The sequence below is a fragment of the Asterias amurensis genome, chromosome 7 (genome assembly GCF_032118995.1).
Source record: "Asterias amurensis chromosome 7, ASM3211899v1".
In the NCBI taxonomy this organism is placed as follows: Eukaryota; Metazoa; Echinodermata; class Asteroidea; order Forcipulatida; family Asteriidae; genus Asterias; species Asterias amurensis.
In genome coordinates, this window is record NC_092654.1 from 13,122,186 (window position 1) to 13,140,792 (window position 18,607).

The following is an 18,607-nucleotide window of genomic DNA, read 5'->3' on the forward strand; positions in this document are numbered from 1 at the left end:
TTTTTTCCCCCTCCCTTGCCCACCTCAATCTTTCCAAGATGGCGGTTGTGTTCAATCTAATTTGTTTAAATTAAAATTGTTAGCTGTATGTATGAGCAAGCTATTTTAGAAAGGTGAAAACACTTGACGCCGTTCAAAACCAAAACCCATAATGATGGCATCTTGTCAGGAAGAAAAGAAATGACGGCTGTGCAACAAAACCTGTCAAACTACACAGGGCCAACTTTATTGAAGAAAAAAAGAAAAGACTTCTTACATGTTCTCTGGATAACGGACGTCTGTATGGAATCTGTAGACGGATTAGTGAAGTAGAGAATCTCGATGGTGTACGGCTGTCCAGAATTAAGGTCATTGAAAGTGTGGAACGGTAAATCATTGGTTACAGTGACATCGGCAGGGGGATCGGTGCTGATTCGAAGAGTGTAACTAGTGGCGTCAACTGGAAGGAGACCCCACGTCACAGTTATAGAATCTGTGCCGACCGTCTTCACAACAAGCTCACCTGGGATGGTCTCTGTAACAAACAAAAGAAAAAGAATAATAATAATATTAATATTAAAGGGTGTATATACTTTTTGTAGGACAAAAAACACAATGTCCACAGATTTACACTAAACTTAAATCGTTCGGAGATGATAGTAGAAAGCATAAAACTATGCCACTACAGAGGGAACTGTTTCTGACAACGTTTTATACTACCAACCTTTCCCCATTACTTTTGCTAATAAGTATTTTGAGTAATTACCAATAATGTCCACTGCCTTTAAGATATTCTAGTGTTTGCCCTACAGTGATGTACGAGAAACAACGATCTACAATGTAAAAGGTTGTGGGTTCTAAAATGGCACAATACGAGGAAATGGGGAAACCATTTTTTTTTTAACATACCTGTGCGTTCACACAAATCTCTCAGTTCGCTCTTCAATTCATACTCTAAATTGGTCACTGTAAACACCGTGAACTTGTAGAGCTGACCCGGTGTCAGGCGGTCCACAGTTGCGACGGTAGTGCCCTTCTTGACCTGAAAGGATGCTGGTTGACGTCCGTCCGCTGGGTAGTACTCAACCTGGTAATACTCAAAGTTGGGGCTCGCCGGAGCATTCCATGCAATCTGGATCGAGCTCACAGCCTTGGTTCCAATTTGAAGATTCTGGACAGCTTCCGGTCCTGCAAAGTAAAGGCGGAAGGGTAAAGATTTAGAAACTCCCAAAAAGATTGTAACGGCTTCTGATTTAATCAGCAAAACAAAGACTTTGAGAAAATTTCGTTGGTTTTGAGCCTCGATCCAATTTCTAGGCACTAAACTTGATTTGTATCTAGGTGTATCCCAACTAAAAACAACTATAACTTTTTAATAGATACTATAACACTAACACTAACACTAACACTAACACTAACACTAACACTTACACTAACACTAACACTAACACTAACACTAACACTTACACTAACACTAACACTAACACTAACACTAACACTAACACTAACACTAACACTAACACTAACACTAACACTAACAAAACAACAACAACAACAACAACAACAACAACAACAACAACAACAACAACAACAACAACAACAACAACAACAACAACAACAACAACAACAACAACAACAACAACAACAACAACAACAACAACAACAACAACAACAACAACAACAACAACAACAACAACAACAACAACAACAACAACAACAACAACAACAACAACAACAACAACAACAACAACAACAACAACAACAACAACAACAACAACAACAACAACAACAACAACAACAACAACAACAACAACAACAACAACAACAACAACAACAACAACAACAACAACAACAACAACAACAACAACAACAACAACAACAACAACAACAACAACAACAACAACAACAACAACAACAACAACAACAACAACAACAACAACAACAACAACAACAACAACAACAACAACAACAACAACAACAACAACAACAACAACAACAACAACAACAACAACAACAACAACAACAACAACAACAACAACAACAACAACAACAACAACAACAACAACAACAACAACAACAACAACAACAACAACAACAACAACAACAACAACAACAACAACAACAACAACAACAACAACAACAACAACAACAACAACAACAACAACAACAACAACAACAACAACAACAACAACAACAACAACAACAACAACAACAACAACAACAACAACAACAACAACAACAACAACAACAACAACAACAACAACAACAACAACAACAACAACAACAACAACAACAACAACAACAACAACAACAACAACAACAACAACAACAACAACAACAACAACAACAACAACAACAACAACAACAACAACAACAACAACAACAACAACAACAACAACAACAACAACAACAACAACAACAACAACAACAACAACAACAACAACAACAACAACAACAACAACAACAACAACAACAACAACAACAACAACAACAACAACAACAACAACAACAACAACAACAACAACAACAACAACAACAACAACAACAACAACAACAACAACAACAACAACAACAACAACAACAACAACAACAACAACAACAACAACAACAACAACAACAACAACAACAACAACAACAACAACAACAACAACAACAACAACAACAACAACAACAACAACAACAACAACAACAACAACAACAACAACAACAACAACAACAACAACAACAACAACAACAACAACAACAACAACAACAACAACAACAACAACAACAACAACAACAACAACAACAACAACAACAACAACAACAACAACAACAACAACAACAACAACAACAACAACAACAACAACAACAACAACAACAACAACAACAACAACAACAACAACAACAACAACAACAACAACAACAACAACAACAACAACAACAACAACAACAACAACAACAACAACAACAACAACAACAACAACAACAACAACAACAACAACAACAACAACAACAACAACAACAACAACAACAACAACAACAACAACAACAACAACAACAACAACAACAACAACAACAACAACAACAACAACAACAACAACAACAACAACAACAACAACAACAACAACAACAACAACAACAACAACAACAACAACAACAACAACAACAACAACAACAACAACAACAACAACAACAACAACAACAACAACAACAACAACAACAACAACAACAACAACAACAACAACAACAACAACAACAACAACAACAACAACAACAACAACAACAACAACAACAACAACAACAACAACAACAACAACAACAACAACAACAACAACAACAACAACAACAACAACAACAACAACAACAACAACAACAACAACAATAACAATAACAATAACAATAACAATAACAATAACAATAACAATAACAATAACAATAACAATAACAATAACAATAACAATAACAATAACAATAACAATAACAATAACAATAATAATAATAATAATAATAATAATAATAATAATAATAATAATAATAATAATAATAATAAAAATAATAATAATAATAATATTAATAAATAATAATAGTGGCAAATTATAATGCGCCATGTCTGTCTAAAAGACACTCCTGGCGCAGCCTGAGAGATGCCGAAGCCAGATTGCAAATAGTATAGTAAGTTTTCAAATGGGTTTTGAAGCTGGAATAGGCAGTGATTTCTCCTAGGCACCTAACTGAATTAAAATGTTGTTGTTTGACCTCTAGATACTATACACACTAGTTTGCTATTACATCAGTTTTGTTGTATAATCTTCTTTGTAGTTTTAAATTTCTTTGTTGCTGTTTTAATTGTAAAGCATGAGTACTTCAGCTTCTGGTCTGCGATTCACATTCTCGTTAATAAACCATTTTGAAATGAAAGGTGAAAAATAAAGTTAAAAAAATAAATATTATAGATAGACGTACTTGTTGTGTATGCCTGAAAAAATTCAGAAATGCCATTGAAGTTGACGACAACGTTGTACAGCGTTCCAGGTTGCAGAGGAGACTCGTCGTTAAGGTCGCTGAAAATCTTGACAAAGATCGGAGTGTTAGATCCATCGAAAATGATCTCATGCGGGCTTTGCGGCCTAACGGGACCCTGCCAGATGCGCGTGATGTAGATTTTCTGATTCACGTCTTGAAAGTCGGCCGCGGCCCACAGGAAACCAAGAGAGGTGGACATGTGCCGGTACGGGTAAAGAAGGTTTGGTTGCACAACACCTATGACAAGAGGGACACCAAAATTCCACAGATCATTTTTTTGGATAATATTTGTTATCCCCTATGCAAGTTTAACATCTATTAAAGGCACTGGACACCTTTGGTAACTGAAAAGACCAGTATTCTCACTTGGCGTATCCCAACACCTGCAAAAATAACAAACCTGTGGAAATATTTGGCTCACTTGGTCATCACAGTTGTATGAAAATAATGAAAAAAAAAACAAACTTGTTGCCCAACTTTGAGTGATTTCAGACGCTTATATATTTGAGTGCAAAATTACATTTTTTCTCAAAAACTACCTTACTTCAGAGGGAGCCATTTCTCACAAAGTTTTATATACATGTACTTTCAACAGCTCTAAATCATTTGTTATACCGAGTCAGTTTTAATGCTAACAATTATTTTGAGTAGTTACCAATAGTGTCCAGTGCTGTTAAGTGCTTTATAAATAAAATTTATGTACCTGTCGTCCCAACTATAAGTGTGGGAACGCTCGTCTGAATCGGAAAGCCCCCCTCTGCCTCAATCACCGTCCTCACTGAGACATCAAAGGAAGTCTCAGGTGGAAGATCCGTTAGGTAAAGGACATTCTCAGGGCCTCGTGGCTTCTTCCCCCCAAATTGACTGGCGCCATCAGCATCGATGTACCAAACCTTTCGGAAGATAAATAACAATAATAATAATAATAAACTGCATTTATACGGCACATTATGAATCACAAAGCCCCTAACAAAAATTAAAAAAAACGCCAAAAACGTGACCATTTAAAGGCAGTGGACACTATTGGTAATTACTCAAAATAGTTATCAACATAAAACCTTACTTGATAAAACGTAATGGGGAGAGGTTGATGGTATAAAACATTCGGAGAAACAGCCTCCTCTGAAGTGACGTAGTTTTCGAGAAGAAATTTTTCACGAATTTGATTTTGAGACCTCAAGTTTAGAATTTGAGGTCTTGAAATCAAGCAACAGAAAGCACACAACTTCGTGACACAAGGTTTTTTCTTCTTTCATTATTATGTCGCAAATTCGACGCCCGATTGAGCGCAGGTTTGTTATTTTATGCATATGTTGAGATACACCAACTGTGAAGACTAGTCTTTGACAATTACCAATAGTGTCCACTGACTTTAAAATAAAGGATAAATACTAAGTAAACCAAAAATTAAACGACATAAAAAGATTCAACAATAGTCACATTAGTAGATATAAGTTTACATTGGAAACAACAGACCTACATGTAGATATTAAAACACATTCAAATGGAAATATTAAAAACACAATACAAAGATAAATCCCCCTAACATATTGAGGTACCGACATTTAGTTTTAGAGAAATGAGTAAAACAAATAATTTTAGCATGTAAAACGAACATTGTGTTACCCATTCCTCAAAAACTACAGCACCTAAGCAAGTAGTATTTTAAGGGAAGCTTTCTACCATCATTATTTTCAAACTGTGTGCGTTTTAATGTAAATCTGTGGACATTGTAATTTGTGTCCAACACAAAGTACCCGGACTCTTTTTAAAGGGAGAACGCTGGGAGTGCTGTAGGGGTTAAAAAGGGGCTAACGCTAGGTTCTCACTTCCTGCGAATTTGAATGCGAAGCGAATGTTGACGTCACAAACTCATGAAGAATAATTGGCAGCAGTTCGCATTTATGTAACTTGTAAAGATGGCTGCGAAAAGAGAGTTGTGACGTCAAATTCACGTCAAATTTGCTACATGAAGTATGAACCAAGCTTTAAGCTTCTTACCTCGTAGTAATCAAAAACTCCAATCGGCACTTCCCATTGTACACAGAGGGTGAAGATCATGTCCGGTTCTCCAAATGAGACGCTAGGAACTACGTGTAGCAATCACTCTCAAAATAAATGGCAACAAAAAGCTTTTGGTTGAAAGCACATAGCAGCTTTCAACTATACAAAGCATTTTGAGAAACATTTCACTGTGAAGTAATGTGGTTATGTAAAAAAATATCACTTTGATATTGCCCTAAAAATTTGAATCTGAAAAGCTTTAGTGCCAGTCAATCATTGTGCATGTTTTTTGCCTATTTTGAATAAAAAAATGGCGACAGGATATGCGCAGGGGGGTCTCTAGAGGTCTATTGGCGGCTTGGCTAAATTTGCAGCATATTGCACCACAGTACCATGTAAACCATTACATGGTGCTAAGGATTAGAACTCATAATTCAAACTTCGTCCCAGTCACCATGGTCACCTTGCAGAGAATACTTGGCGCTTTGTATCCTTTTGAAAAAGGCGCGTTATAAAATACAGTTATTATTATTATTATTATTATTATTATTATTATTATTATTATTATTATTTTTATTATTTTTATTCTTATATTTACCTGTCCTAACCAGAGTGTCGAAAGGGGTTAGATTTATACCCTGGCCTGTAATGGGTGTGATGGTGAATCGATAAACAGTAGCTGGGCTCAACGCGTCGTATGTGAACTCCTGGCTCTCGGTGTTCTCAATCTGCATCTCGGAATTGTCCAAGACTCGTACTTTGACAACTTGGTAAGAAGATGCAGCCTGGTTGCGCTGCCAGATGAAAGTGACGCTCTCGTGGTCCTGGGATCGGATGAAGATCTCATTCGGTGGAATTGCAGCTGAAACCAAAAACAAAATTACTTCACTAAAAATTTGGGGAAAGCAAATAAATTTTGTACTTTTTTTTAAAGAGAGGCTCAAAGGTTTAACTTGATTATTATTATTATTATTATTTTTATTTATTCGGCCATTTCATCAATAACAACAACAATACATGTACATTTAATTACAAATAAGATTATAGTAAAAGGAAAACAAAGTTTAAAAATATGTTGAACAGAACTACATAAAGGCATATAGGCTAAATAATGGCAACTATTAAAAGCAATGGTCCTGAATGAAGAAGACTGACATAAAAGTTTTGGATACAACAAGAAACATGTGAAGAATAGATGAGAGAGTAAGATATTGGGAGAGGACGGAAGACATGGTGGGGGAGGGAAGAGCAGGGAACTACAATTAGGGACAGAGACAACCCATTTCATGCTGGCCAGGATTAATAATAACAATAATAATAGTAACACAGCATTTATAACAAGCGCTAAGTCTGGTGAAAAACCATTCAAAGGCGCCGTCAAGATGGAAAGAGGGAAAATTCTCAAGTGTTGGGGAAAGCAATTGTGAACAGGTGTGTCTTAAGTTGATGCTGAAAGATGGAGATGTCATGGATTTTCCTGAGGTTTTCAGGGAGTGAATTCCAGAGCCTGGGTGCTGTAATGGAAAACCCCCTGTCCCCGTAGCTGGCTAGACGAGACCGGGGAACAAAGAGCATGTTACTGGTGAATCTAAGACCCGGTCTTGTAGTACGGGGAGTCAACAGGTTTTGAATATAGAGTGGGGCTGCGACCCTAAAGTCTTTCAATCCACAGATTCATTCACAGTCTTACGTTTAAGCGAGGACACTGCTCAAGGGCTATATGTAAATGACCTGTCACATCCCAAAATTCCAGATAGAGTCCTTAAGTTGGAACAAATCACTCGGTAATGGCAATCTTTGAAATGTATGAGATCATCAAGGTAGCACATACCTGTCAGTCCAGTGACTGTGGCAGGCTCGCTGAATTCCAGGTTGTCGCCTGATCCTGCGGAGGCAAAGACCCGCACCGTGTAGAAAGTGACAGGGTCAAGATCTGCGATGACGAAGGACGTTATGTCAGAGTTGACCCTACCAATATATACCTCCGTCGTAGTGCCGTCTTTGACGTAGGTGACGACATATGAGGACAAGGTACCCAGGGTGAGGGACCAAGAAACAGGCAAGTTCACTGGGGTAAGGGCTGACGATGGAGCGATGGCCACATTGTTCGGTGGGTTCGGTTCTGTTACGATCATAACAAACAACGAAATGCATTCATGGCGAGGAAAAAAACAAGATGAATACTTTGATTTGTTATTAAGGTTAGGAAAACAGATAAAAGTCAGGGATATTTTTTATTTTTTTCCCAATAAGTTTTCAAATAGTTTATTGCTTAAATAATTTTGCTTAAACAGTTTTAGAAATTTACAATATCTAAAATGTTAACATTAAAGCCCAGAACAAGTAAGAAATATAAATATATATGTAGAAAAACAAAAATACAATTAGTTCATTCAAAAATGTCAATGTGAATTAATTGGGAGATAAAATTTAAGCAGACAGATTAATATATACATCAGGGATGTGATAGGCTGTTGAAAATTTGTTTTTAACTCTGAGCGCAAAGTGCGAAAGCATGCGAGCTCAAAACCTTGCGAACATGAAGCCAAATTAATGGTTTGAAAAGCCCGATCTGGGGCATTTTTAGGTTATTTCTCCAATTCTTTTGATCTTTAAAAGAAAAAGAAAAAAGAAAAAAAATTGGAGTAGCTTTTTTTTTTTTAGGGCAACAAAAAAAGCAAATCTTCGTTTAAAAACTGAGAAATCACATCCCTGATACACACCTCACAGAATCAATAAATCAAACAAAATTAAATAAAATCAATGTTAATATTTTCTCGGACTCACTTGTTCTCTGAGAAACGGTGTTAATCAGAGTGTCATCAGCATCAACAGTGACAGTGATTATGTACAAGTCACCCGGGTTCAGATTGGAGAACGTTGCGTGTCTGAGGACAGTGTCAACAGCAGGCGTGGAACCGGCTTGAGGTTCGATGGCGACTGTATACCTTTGGAAGCCCGGAAGATGCGATCCATCCCCCCAGTATACTTCAATTTGATTGGTTGAATACGTTCGAATGACTACCTCTCCGGGATCGGCGGGCACTGTATACAGATCAATCAATCAATCATAAATAATTTGTATGCAACGTAATCAAAGGTTTGCACAAAGGCGCTGAGGCACAGAAAAAATAAAAAAGCCATTGATGGTAGGCCTTCTGAAACATCAAGAGCTATCTAGAAGCTCGAGCCTGCCCAGTGTCCTGAAACGAGTAGGCTTTCAATGTGTTCAATTGGGAATAAAGTTTATTCCAGAGTTTGGGTATAAGGCTCTATCAGCAAAAGTTATGTGATTTGTTCTTGGCACTACAAAGTATGGCGAACATGAGCTATTTGACCGAATGAGTCTCCGTTGAGCACCAACTCGCAGAATTTCCATGATATAATGAGGGGCTTAAAGGCAGTGGACACTATTGGTAATTACTCTAAATAATGATTAGCATAAAACCTTACTTGGTAATGAGTAATGGGGAGAGGCTGGTAGTACATGTACAGAACATTGTGGGAAACGGCTCCCTCTGAAGTGACTTAGTTATTCAAGAAAAATGTAATTTTCCACAAATTTGATTTTGAGACCTCAGATTTAGAACTCCTGTGGCAAGGTTATTTTTTCTTTCATTATTATCTCGCAACTTTGATGTGCAATTGAGCTCAAATTTTTACAGGTTTGTTATTTTATGCATACATTGAGATACACCAAGTGAGAAGACTGGTCTTTGACAATTACCAATAGTGTCCAGTGTCTTTAACGTTTATGTAAGGCCTTGAATATGACAATGATGAAGACATTAGACATTTAGATAGACTCAGCAGCATGCTTTATTTAAACGTGTACATCATGGATGAGTGAACACAATTGCCATAAAAATCACTTTTGGGGACAGCGAGGATTGTGAGAAAGACCCTTGAGATCTAAAGCCGTGTTCCCATGGGAATTTCTTGTGTTAGAGTACCAAGACTTTTCTGCAGAATGACACAATTAAAATGAGGTGCATTCTGGTCTAGCTAGGGATACACCTAACGCACATACCCAAGTAATTGCGATAAGGTCTATACATAGGAGTTTAGCCAACAGACAACTGTATGTAGACATAGTAGAGGAAGAATCTTGACAGAGTCACTTACATGTTGTGAACTTCAGCTTCGTACTTTCCCCACTCGTCGATCGGATGTAAGCGCTGACGGAAACTGTGTACTCCTTCCCAGGTATCAGACCATAGATACGATTCTGCAGTGAGCCGGTCTTGGGGATAATCTGCTGATTGCTGGTCACACCGTCGTAGGGAGAGTACTGGATGAAGAAGCCGTCAAAGTTACCTGCTGGCTCCGACAGGGTGATGTTGACCGAGGTCTGGTCAAAGTGGTTGATCACAGCATCAGGCTTGCTGGGACCTGTCAAACAAATGGATTATTAAAATCAAAGGCCCTGGACACTATTGGTAATTACTCAAAATAGTTGTCCGAATAAAAACTCACTTGGTAACAAGCAATAATAATAATAAACTAGAGATTGAGAGTTTGTGAACAAACTCAAGGTGTTCGGTTTCCGGGAGTAAAAGCCTGGATTAAAAAACAAATATTACACCTTGCTTTGTTCTCAAGATTTGTAATAAATGATTCAAATTACAAAAACTGTCAAAACTACATGATTACGTCATCTAGTAAAAGTGTATGTTTGGTGACGTCATCGGTAATATTTGTTTTAAACCAGACCTTTGCCAGACTTGTATGGTGTGATGGTAAAGCATCAAAGGATGTTTATTTCGACCTAAAAGACAATAAACCACGCCCTTTCAAATCATTTCACAGTCACTTCCCGTTTAAACAGGTCAAAAGGTCAACGAAAGTTCACCAACATATCCATTTCTGTCAAGTACGTAAAGCCCTTTCATATGATGTACAGATTGTCAAAATAGCTTATGTAGTTTAGGAAATATGAACTTAGGAAATATTGACTGACGACTGAAGAAAAGACTGTAAGGGGCATGTATGTTTAACCGCCTTGAACGAAGACTATTCTTCATGAAGCTTTTTCGCGCTCTATTGATAATATTTTAAAAAAGAAGTAAAAAAAAAAAAAACGTGGATCAAAAATAATGATTTTTTGAAATAATAATTTGAATTTTTATTACTCAAGAATGGATGACGTCATCATGACCTAACTAACACATTATTCCACTCCTAATGCATATCTAACTATGTGCGAAGTTTCAAGTTCATACGAGTTTGGGAAGTGTGCTTTTGTTCGAGGACAAGGGACGAAGAGAAGAAGAAGATGAAAATCTGGATTGTTTTATTGATTTGTTTGTACTAAAGTTTTGTTTAATCCGGCAGTTTATTTTAGCAAGACCACTCCTAATTGCTTGGGCCTTATGCTTTAACCATTCTGTTTTCTTTGAATGTTTTGTATTGTAACATCCATGTCTGTGCATGGAGGTAGAAATAGATTAGTTTACGTAACGTCCTTTCCTACTAGAGAAAGTTTGAAAGGGCTTATGTTATTTCAGAGATTTTTTTTCTTCAAAATATTTAACTCAAAATAACTTGGATAGTTGCTTTAACAAATAATCAAAACAATTGATGATTATGCTAAGTTCAAGAAGTAATAGATATCGTAATACTGACGTGAATTCCGTGGGCCCAAAACGCCCTTCACCCGGGGGGAGTGGTCGATCGATGTAACGTCTCTATTCTTCTCGGTGTTTAACCAAAACATGACCAATGTTCGTCATTTTGTACTGTTGTTTTCTTACATAATTAAAAGTCCCATGAATCACTGAAGTAGGTGGCCATCTCAGCGAAACTCCGTCTTTAATTCCACATTGACCACTAAGCCATCAGAAGGGTAACATTTGAACAATTTGACGCTGAAGATTGAAATGAAATCGTTTTCGCAGCGTTCTGCATAGCTATATAGCTCTATGCATATCACGCTATGGCACAGAGTACAACAAACTTGGCAGCATGCCACCAAATAAATTATGCCTAATACACTACACGTGTACGCCACAAGTGTTACGCACAACCAATGGGGAAATTTTGTAGTTCTTTATACAAGAAATTGTGAACTTTCAAACTTGATTTTGAACCAGAAGACGAGCTCAAAATGGGATCACGTCTGCGAGGCATTTACGGAGTTTTTAACGAACTTTCCGATGATGTGTCGATTGTAACAACCCATCATGTAGATCAAAAGTTATGATTTTTTGAAATAATAAACTTTGAAAATTCATAACTCAAGAATTGATGATGTCATCGTGACATAACTCAAACGGTTTCTTCTCCTTATACATATCTAACTATGTGTGAAGTTTCAACTTTATATGTGCTTGGGAAGTGTGATTTTTTTTAGCGGACAATCGCCGCTAACAAGCAAAATGGATGATTACTGGAGCGTGCTCTGCTGCACCGCTAATACACTACACGTTGAGTGTATGCCTACGTGCAATGTTTATGCACATACCAATGGGGATTTACGTTGTTCTTTAGACGTGAATTTTGAAATTTTCAACCTCTCTTTTGAGCCGGAAGACAACATCAAAATGGGGTCATGTCTGTGGGGCGTTTACGGAGTTTTCAATGACGATTCCGATGATGTTTCGATTGTAAAAATCCCTCATGTAGATCAAAAGTTATGATTTTTTGAATTAATAAACTTTGAATATTCATAACTCAAGAATTGATGACGTCATCATGACGTAACTCACACGGTTTCTTCTCCTAATAAATATCTAACTATGTGTGAAGTTTCAAGTTCATACGATGTTTGGAAAGATGTTTTTGTAGGGGGACAAGGGACGTACAGAAGAAGAAGAAGAAGAAGAAGAAGAAGAAGAAGAAGTTATCAATAAAAAAAAAAAAAACGAACAAAAATAAGAGGTGTTCCGGGCTGTTGGCCCGAACACCTAATAATATCGAAGTCACATATAGCGCACGTATATACCAAACAAGGTACCCAAGGCGCTGAGTATATACAAACTTTCAGAAAGATAGATAATTGCAGTGATGAATTTTGAGACCAAATTATTCAGCACCTTATATGGGTTAACAAGGAGCTACGTTGGTAATAAAGAGCTGTTGATGGTATAAAACATTGTGAGAAACGGCTCCCTCTGAAGTAACATAGTTTTTAAAAAAGAGGTAATTTCACACTTTAATGTTAAAAGTCTTCAGTTTTGAGAGCTTTTAATTAGGCATCTGAAAGCACACAAATTTTTGCGACAGGGGTGTTTTTTCTTCTATTATTATCTTGCAACTTCGACGACCAATTGATTTCAAATTTTCACATATTTGTTATTTTATGCATATGTTGAGATACACCAAGTGAGAAGACTGGTCTTTGACAAATACTAAAGATGTCCAGTGCCTGCAAAGGCACTGTACAAGTTTGGTAATTGTCCAAAACCAGTTTTCTCACCTGGTGTATCCCATCATAACCATAAAATAACAAGCCTGTGAAAATTTGGGCTCAATTGGTCATCGAAGTTGCGAGAAAATGATGAAAGAAAACACACCATTGTTCGACGATTTTGTGTGCTTTCAGATAGGAATAAAAGACTTCTAGCTAGTCTTTTATTATTTTAGTGAGAAATTACCTCTTTCTTAAAAACTATGTTACTTTAGAGGGAGTCGTTTCCCCACAATGTTGTTACTAACAACAGCTCTCCAATGCTCGTTACCAAGTCAGTTTTAGAGTTAATATTTCTTTTGAGTAATTACCAAACGTGTACAAAAAACTCACCAGTTTCAAATGCAATGTTTCTCTGACTGCCAGGTAAACTCGGTGATTCTAAGATCAAGTTGTACTGGGTTCCTGGGATGAGTTCATCGATTCGACGGCTCCCAACGGCGTCACCGTCCACCCTGATCATCCTCTCCTCGTTGTTGGGTAGCTGGAACAGCCGGAGCTGGTACATGTCTATTAACTGGCTGGTGACCTTACCGAACTCGATGTCAATGTACGTGGCCCCGAGCTGAGTATAGATGAACTGGAATTCATCGAGTGGTCCTGTGAATGCGAAAAATGTTATCCTTGATCAGTGAAACGCAATCAGGTATTTCATTTGGTTTTATAGATATCGCACGCCATCATTTTGCCATACACACTGCAACAACCGTTTTTAAATACGTACAATTCATAGGTATATTCTTCTACTCATCTTTTGTCTTTTCACAAATATTATCATGGTTGATGAGACACCAGAGTGTCTTGCTTGGTTCCTCCTACCAGGAGTGCGATACGAGGCTTTCTGCTTCTCCTCACCCATACACTCTTGCTTTGGCACATGTTTGGTGAAATGTAGAACAAAGATCCACTCCAACAACTTCATTCCACAAACTGCATCTCTTTGGAAAACTCCTTTCCTTTCCCCCTATCCTACAATCCAGACTGTCGTTAATAAGAGGGATACCAATTCCAACCTTCAACCCCCCCACCCCTTCCCAAGTTATCCCAACTTGGATGTTTTGTTCATGCAACCCATAGTTGAATTCAGTTTGTGGCAAACTTGGCAAAAAAGTGAAACCATTGGTCTTAGCCAAAAATCTGCATAAATACCTGTCCTCTCTAGAAGTGTGATTTTTTCACTCCTAGACGGGTAGTCTGTATTAGCACCAGCCACTGTCTGTAGAGCGATCTCGTAGTGAGTATCTGGCTTCAGATTGTTCAACAGATAAGTTGACGTGACTGGGACACTGTTTACTGTCGTCGGTGGTCGTTGGCCGACGTGACTCGAGGGGAACCAGTCTATTACATATGAATCGAATGAGGAGGAGTCTTGGGGTGGTGTCCACATGATACTGATGGATTCAGCAAGGACCAAGGGAGCAGAGATGAATACAGGACTCAGTGGAGCTGTAAAAGAGTAATAAATGAATTGAGTTTTTTTTTTATATGTATACCGCACATACGTACACGCATAGCTGTGTTCATGGTGTAGACCGAGGACTTCTCTTTGTTCTCCCATTGTTTGGACATGCCCACACGCATTCCCTTTTTTACATCCCCTGTGGAGACACGTTTTGTTCTTTCCTTTGTCCCTGTAGTTGAGAGCCTCCCATAGACTTTGTACACAGAATTCCTTTAACAGCACCCCAGTCTTTAGATTTTCCCAATGGAGTCCTTTTATTTTCCCTTATCTGTTTTGTTCATGGTATCCATAAGGTTGTGAAAATGAAATGTCATTTAATCGGCTTTAAAACATACATTGGTGTATTGACATGACCCCTCGCACAAATGTCACACGCGGGCCACTTTGCTCTGCTCAATGAGCGGTGGTCAATGAATGCACGTTTTACGTCGCGTCGCCTTAAATGCGCACTTCACTGAATAACGCACAGTGCCAGTGACCACCAAAATGGCGCATCCAAGATTATGCTGATGATGATGTCAGGTTAATTTGGTCAATAGGGGACAATACAAATAGTGCAAGTAATAAAAGCTGCACTTTCCACAATAACCAACCTGTTCGAATTTTGTGGCTCTGCCTGGAATCATCGACAGAGAGTACAACTGTGTAGAGGACACCGGGTGCCAGACCTGAAAATGTGTGCTCGGTCAGACCAGTGACAGTGGCCTCTTGCAGCCCGGTTGCAGTCTCCGTGTTCAGTTGAAGCTGCAGAAAAATTTGAGCAACATTTTTGAGGTGTTCAAAGGGCTCATCTATAAAGGCACTGAATACCTTTCGGTAATTCACAAAGAACAGTAACAATAGACCGAATTCAATATGAAGTGACCGTTCAAATATCTGACCTACAAGATGGCGTCTGTGCGCATGTGCCGTATAAATCAAACCGGGAATACTGCGCGCTGCGTGCTTCTTTGATGTACGCACTTGGACCGCAGACGGTTTGTCTTACAAGATGGTGACTTCCATGGCAAAAAAGACGTTATTCAATACGGTCTATACATGTACTTGCTAACAAAAGTTGAGCAACAGGAACAAATAAAATTAACATGTTTGGAATAACTACATGTACCTATATAGGCCTACAGGCTATTATAGCAACTTAAACACTGCCCTGAATGAAGATGACTGGCAGAAGGTTAGGAAAATACTACTACTACCACTACTACTACTACTACTACTATTACTACTACTACTACTACTACTACTAATAACAATGACAATGACAATGACAATGACAATGACAATGACAATGACAATGACACTGACACTGACACTGACACTGACAGTGACAGTGACAGTGACAGTGACAGTGACAGTGACAGTGACAGTGATAATAATAATAATAATAATAATAATAATAATAATAATAATAATAATAATAGTAATAGTAATAGTAATAGTAATAGTAATAGTAATAGTAATAGTAATAGTAATAGTAATAGTAATAGTAATAGTAATAGTAATAGTAATAGTAATAGTAATAGTAATAGTAATAGTAATAGTAATAGTAATAGTAATAGTAATAGTAATAGTAATAGTAATAGTAATAGTAATAGTAATAGTAATAGTAATAGTAATAGTAATAGTAATAGTAATAGTAATAGTAATAGTAATAGTAATAGTAATAGTAATAGTAATAGTAATAGTAATAGTAATAGTAATAGTAATAGTAATAGTAATAGTAATAGTAATAGTAATAGTAATAGTAATAGTAATAGTAATAGTAATAGTAATAGTAATAGTAATAGTAATAGTAATAGTAATAGTAATAGTAATAGTAATAGTAATAGTAATAGTAATAGTAATAGTAATAGTAATAGTAATAGTAATAGTAATAGTAATAGTAATAGTAATAGTAATAGTAATAGTAATAGTAATAGTAATAGTAATAGTAATAGTAATAGTAATAGTAATAGTAATAGTAATAGTAATAGTAATAGTAATAGTAATAGTAATAGTAATAGTAATAGTAATAGTAATAGTAATAGTAATAGTAATAATAATAATAATAATAATAATAATAATAATAATAATAATATTATTGTCCTTGACATCATCATCAAGGACAAGAAAGACCAGAGGTGTATACTAATTGATGTGTCAATACCTTCCGAACGAAACACCTCAATTAAAGTTGCCGAGAAGCTGTCTAAATACAAAGACCTTGAGATCGAGATTAGCAGAATAATAATAATAATAATAATAATAATAATAATAATAATAATAATAATAATAATAATAAATATTTTTATCTTCAAGTACTCTCTAATCCTCCAATCAGATTGGCAGAATGGAGTGGTGATAAAAACCTATATATTGCACGGCTAATATCACTACCATGCGTCTTGTGTGTTCTATGTCTTGCGCCAAGTTTGCTTGAAGTTCGGCCTCGATGGATATGGGACGCAGAAGTGCTATATTTTTTTGTATTCCACTTGCGCTTGTGTGATAATTTATAATATAGCGCCATCTATCTAGACAACTAATCCGAGGCAATTGAGAGGAAAAGAAACGGAAACAAAGAAAATTATACAAAAAAAAGGATACAACAAGGAACATGTGAAGAAGAGAGGGGAGATGAGGGTAGATTGGGTAAGGACAGGAAATGGGGTATCAGGGAATTAGGAACAAGGTCAACCGAGTTCAAGCTAGCTACAATCCCGGCCAAAATGCTTGGACCACCCGTTCCTCACATTACAATAACCATTCCCTGTCCACTTTACCCTGACAATAAACATTCTCTCCCCCGTTCCCCGCTCAATGTTGACTGGAACACAGAAGACCGTGAAACAATGACGACAAACAACGAGTAGTTTATTTATGAGTGTGTGTTATTAATATTCCCTGTATTGCATGTATGCATTTAATGAATTTCCTCCATGGTAGGACCAATTAAAATTTAATTGAATTGATTTGAACTGCAAGGGGGCCCAAGGAGAATGGCCGGCATTGTAGGATAAAAGTATAGCGCTATATATATTGACTAGAGCGCTAACACCCCGTTATACACGCACTAAGGTTTTGAAGCCGTGTGGGCGCATCCATGTTTATGTACAAACCAATGCAAAAGCTTGAAATTTTGTACGGCAATTGTACGGCTATTTGCATGATAGTGCGTTTGTTCTTTTTTATGTGACATCGAAACAAAAAATGCAGCACAAAGTTGAACGCACAATCTGCTGATGAGCGTGCAAACTGTGAGTGTCTTTTGCGTCACAATTAATCAAGTCGAACGCACAGTTTTCGTAGCGCAGACGTATGCGAATGGGCAGTCGCGTACATAAGCGCGCACGCTGAGTGTAAACGAAATAGCGGCAATGTGTATTCTCTTACAATTAAAAGCGTTCCAGAGTCACGCAACACATCAAAAATGCATGCGCCCAGGGTGGCTTCAAATCGCAGAGCAAGTTAGCGCTCTAGTCAATATGTATAGCTCTATGGAAAAGAGGCATTTGAAAAAACAAAATAACCATTCACCTGATATGCCACCGTTGAATCAGGAGCATCGAACCAGTAGACTGTTACAGTTGTCGGTGTTGAAACAGCATTGATGATTGCCCCAACAGTAGCTGGCTCTGCAAGAAGGTAAGAAGAAAGCACAGAAACACTATAAATAAACAGCAATATGTCTACTATTATTTTGATCAATTAATTTTCTGCTGGAATTTACACTTTTGATACTTGGTAACTCCTAAATACTCCTAGGGGAG

The 18,607-nt window shown here is 37.2% G+C and overlaps 2 protein-coding genes across 3 annotated transcripts in view; both read right to left on the bottom strand.

Annotated features, from left to right (window-relative positions):
* Positions 1–6,070, bottom strand: part of LOC139939398 (uncharacterized) — a 161,934-nt gene extending 155,864 nt beyond the window's left edge. For both annotated transcript variants that reach the window (XM_071935233.1, XM_071935232.1), the window contains exons 1-5: positions 5,986–6,070; positions 4,688–4,877; positions 3,925–4,221; positions 889–1,167; positions 257–514 (exon numbers count right to left, since the gene is read on the bottom strand). In XM_071935233.1, the coding sequence (XP_071791334.1) occupies positions 257–514; positions 889–1,167; positions 3,925–4,221; positions 4,688–4,877; positions 5,986–6,045 (1,084 nt within the window). In that variant the 5' untranslated portion in view covers positions 6,046–6,070. The remainder of the gene's footprint in view (positions 1–256; positions 515–888; positions 1,168–3,924; positions 4,222–4,687; positions 4,878–5,985) is intronic.
* A 345-nt stretch (positions 6,071–6,415) lies between these two features.
* Positions 6,416–18,607, bottom strand: part of LOC139939568 (fibronectin-like) — a 35,993-nt gene continuing 23,801 nt past the window's right edge. The window contains exons 16-24 of the mRNA XM_071935567.1: positions 18,375–18,472; positions 15,452–15,602; positions 14,546–14,842; positions 13,730–13,996; positions 10,114–10,380; positions 8,776–9,033; positions 7,820–8,110; positions 6,587–6,850; positions 6,416–6,480 (exon numbers count right to left, since the gene is read on the bottom strand). Coding sequence (XP_071791668.1) covers positions 6,416–6,480; positions 6,587–6,850; positions 7,820–8,110; positions 8,776–9,033; positions 10,114–10,380; positions 13,730–13,996; positions 14,546–14,842; positions 15,452–15,602; positions 18,375–18,472 — 1,958 coding nt within the window. The remainder of the gene's footprint in view (positions 6,481–6,586; positions 6,851–7,819; positions 8,111–8,775; positions 9,034–10,113; positions 10,381–13,729; positions 13,997–14,545; positions 14,843–15,451; positions 15,603–18,374; positions 18,473–18,607) is intronic.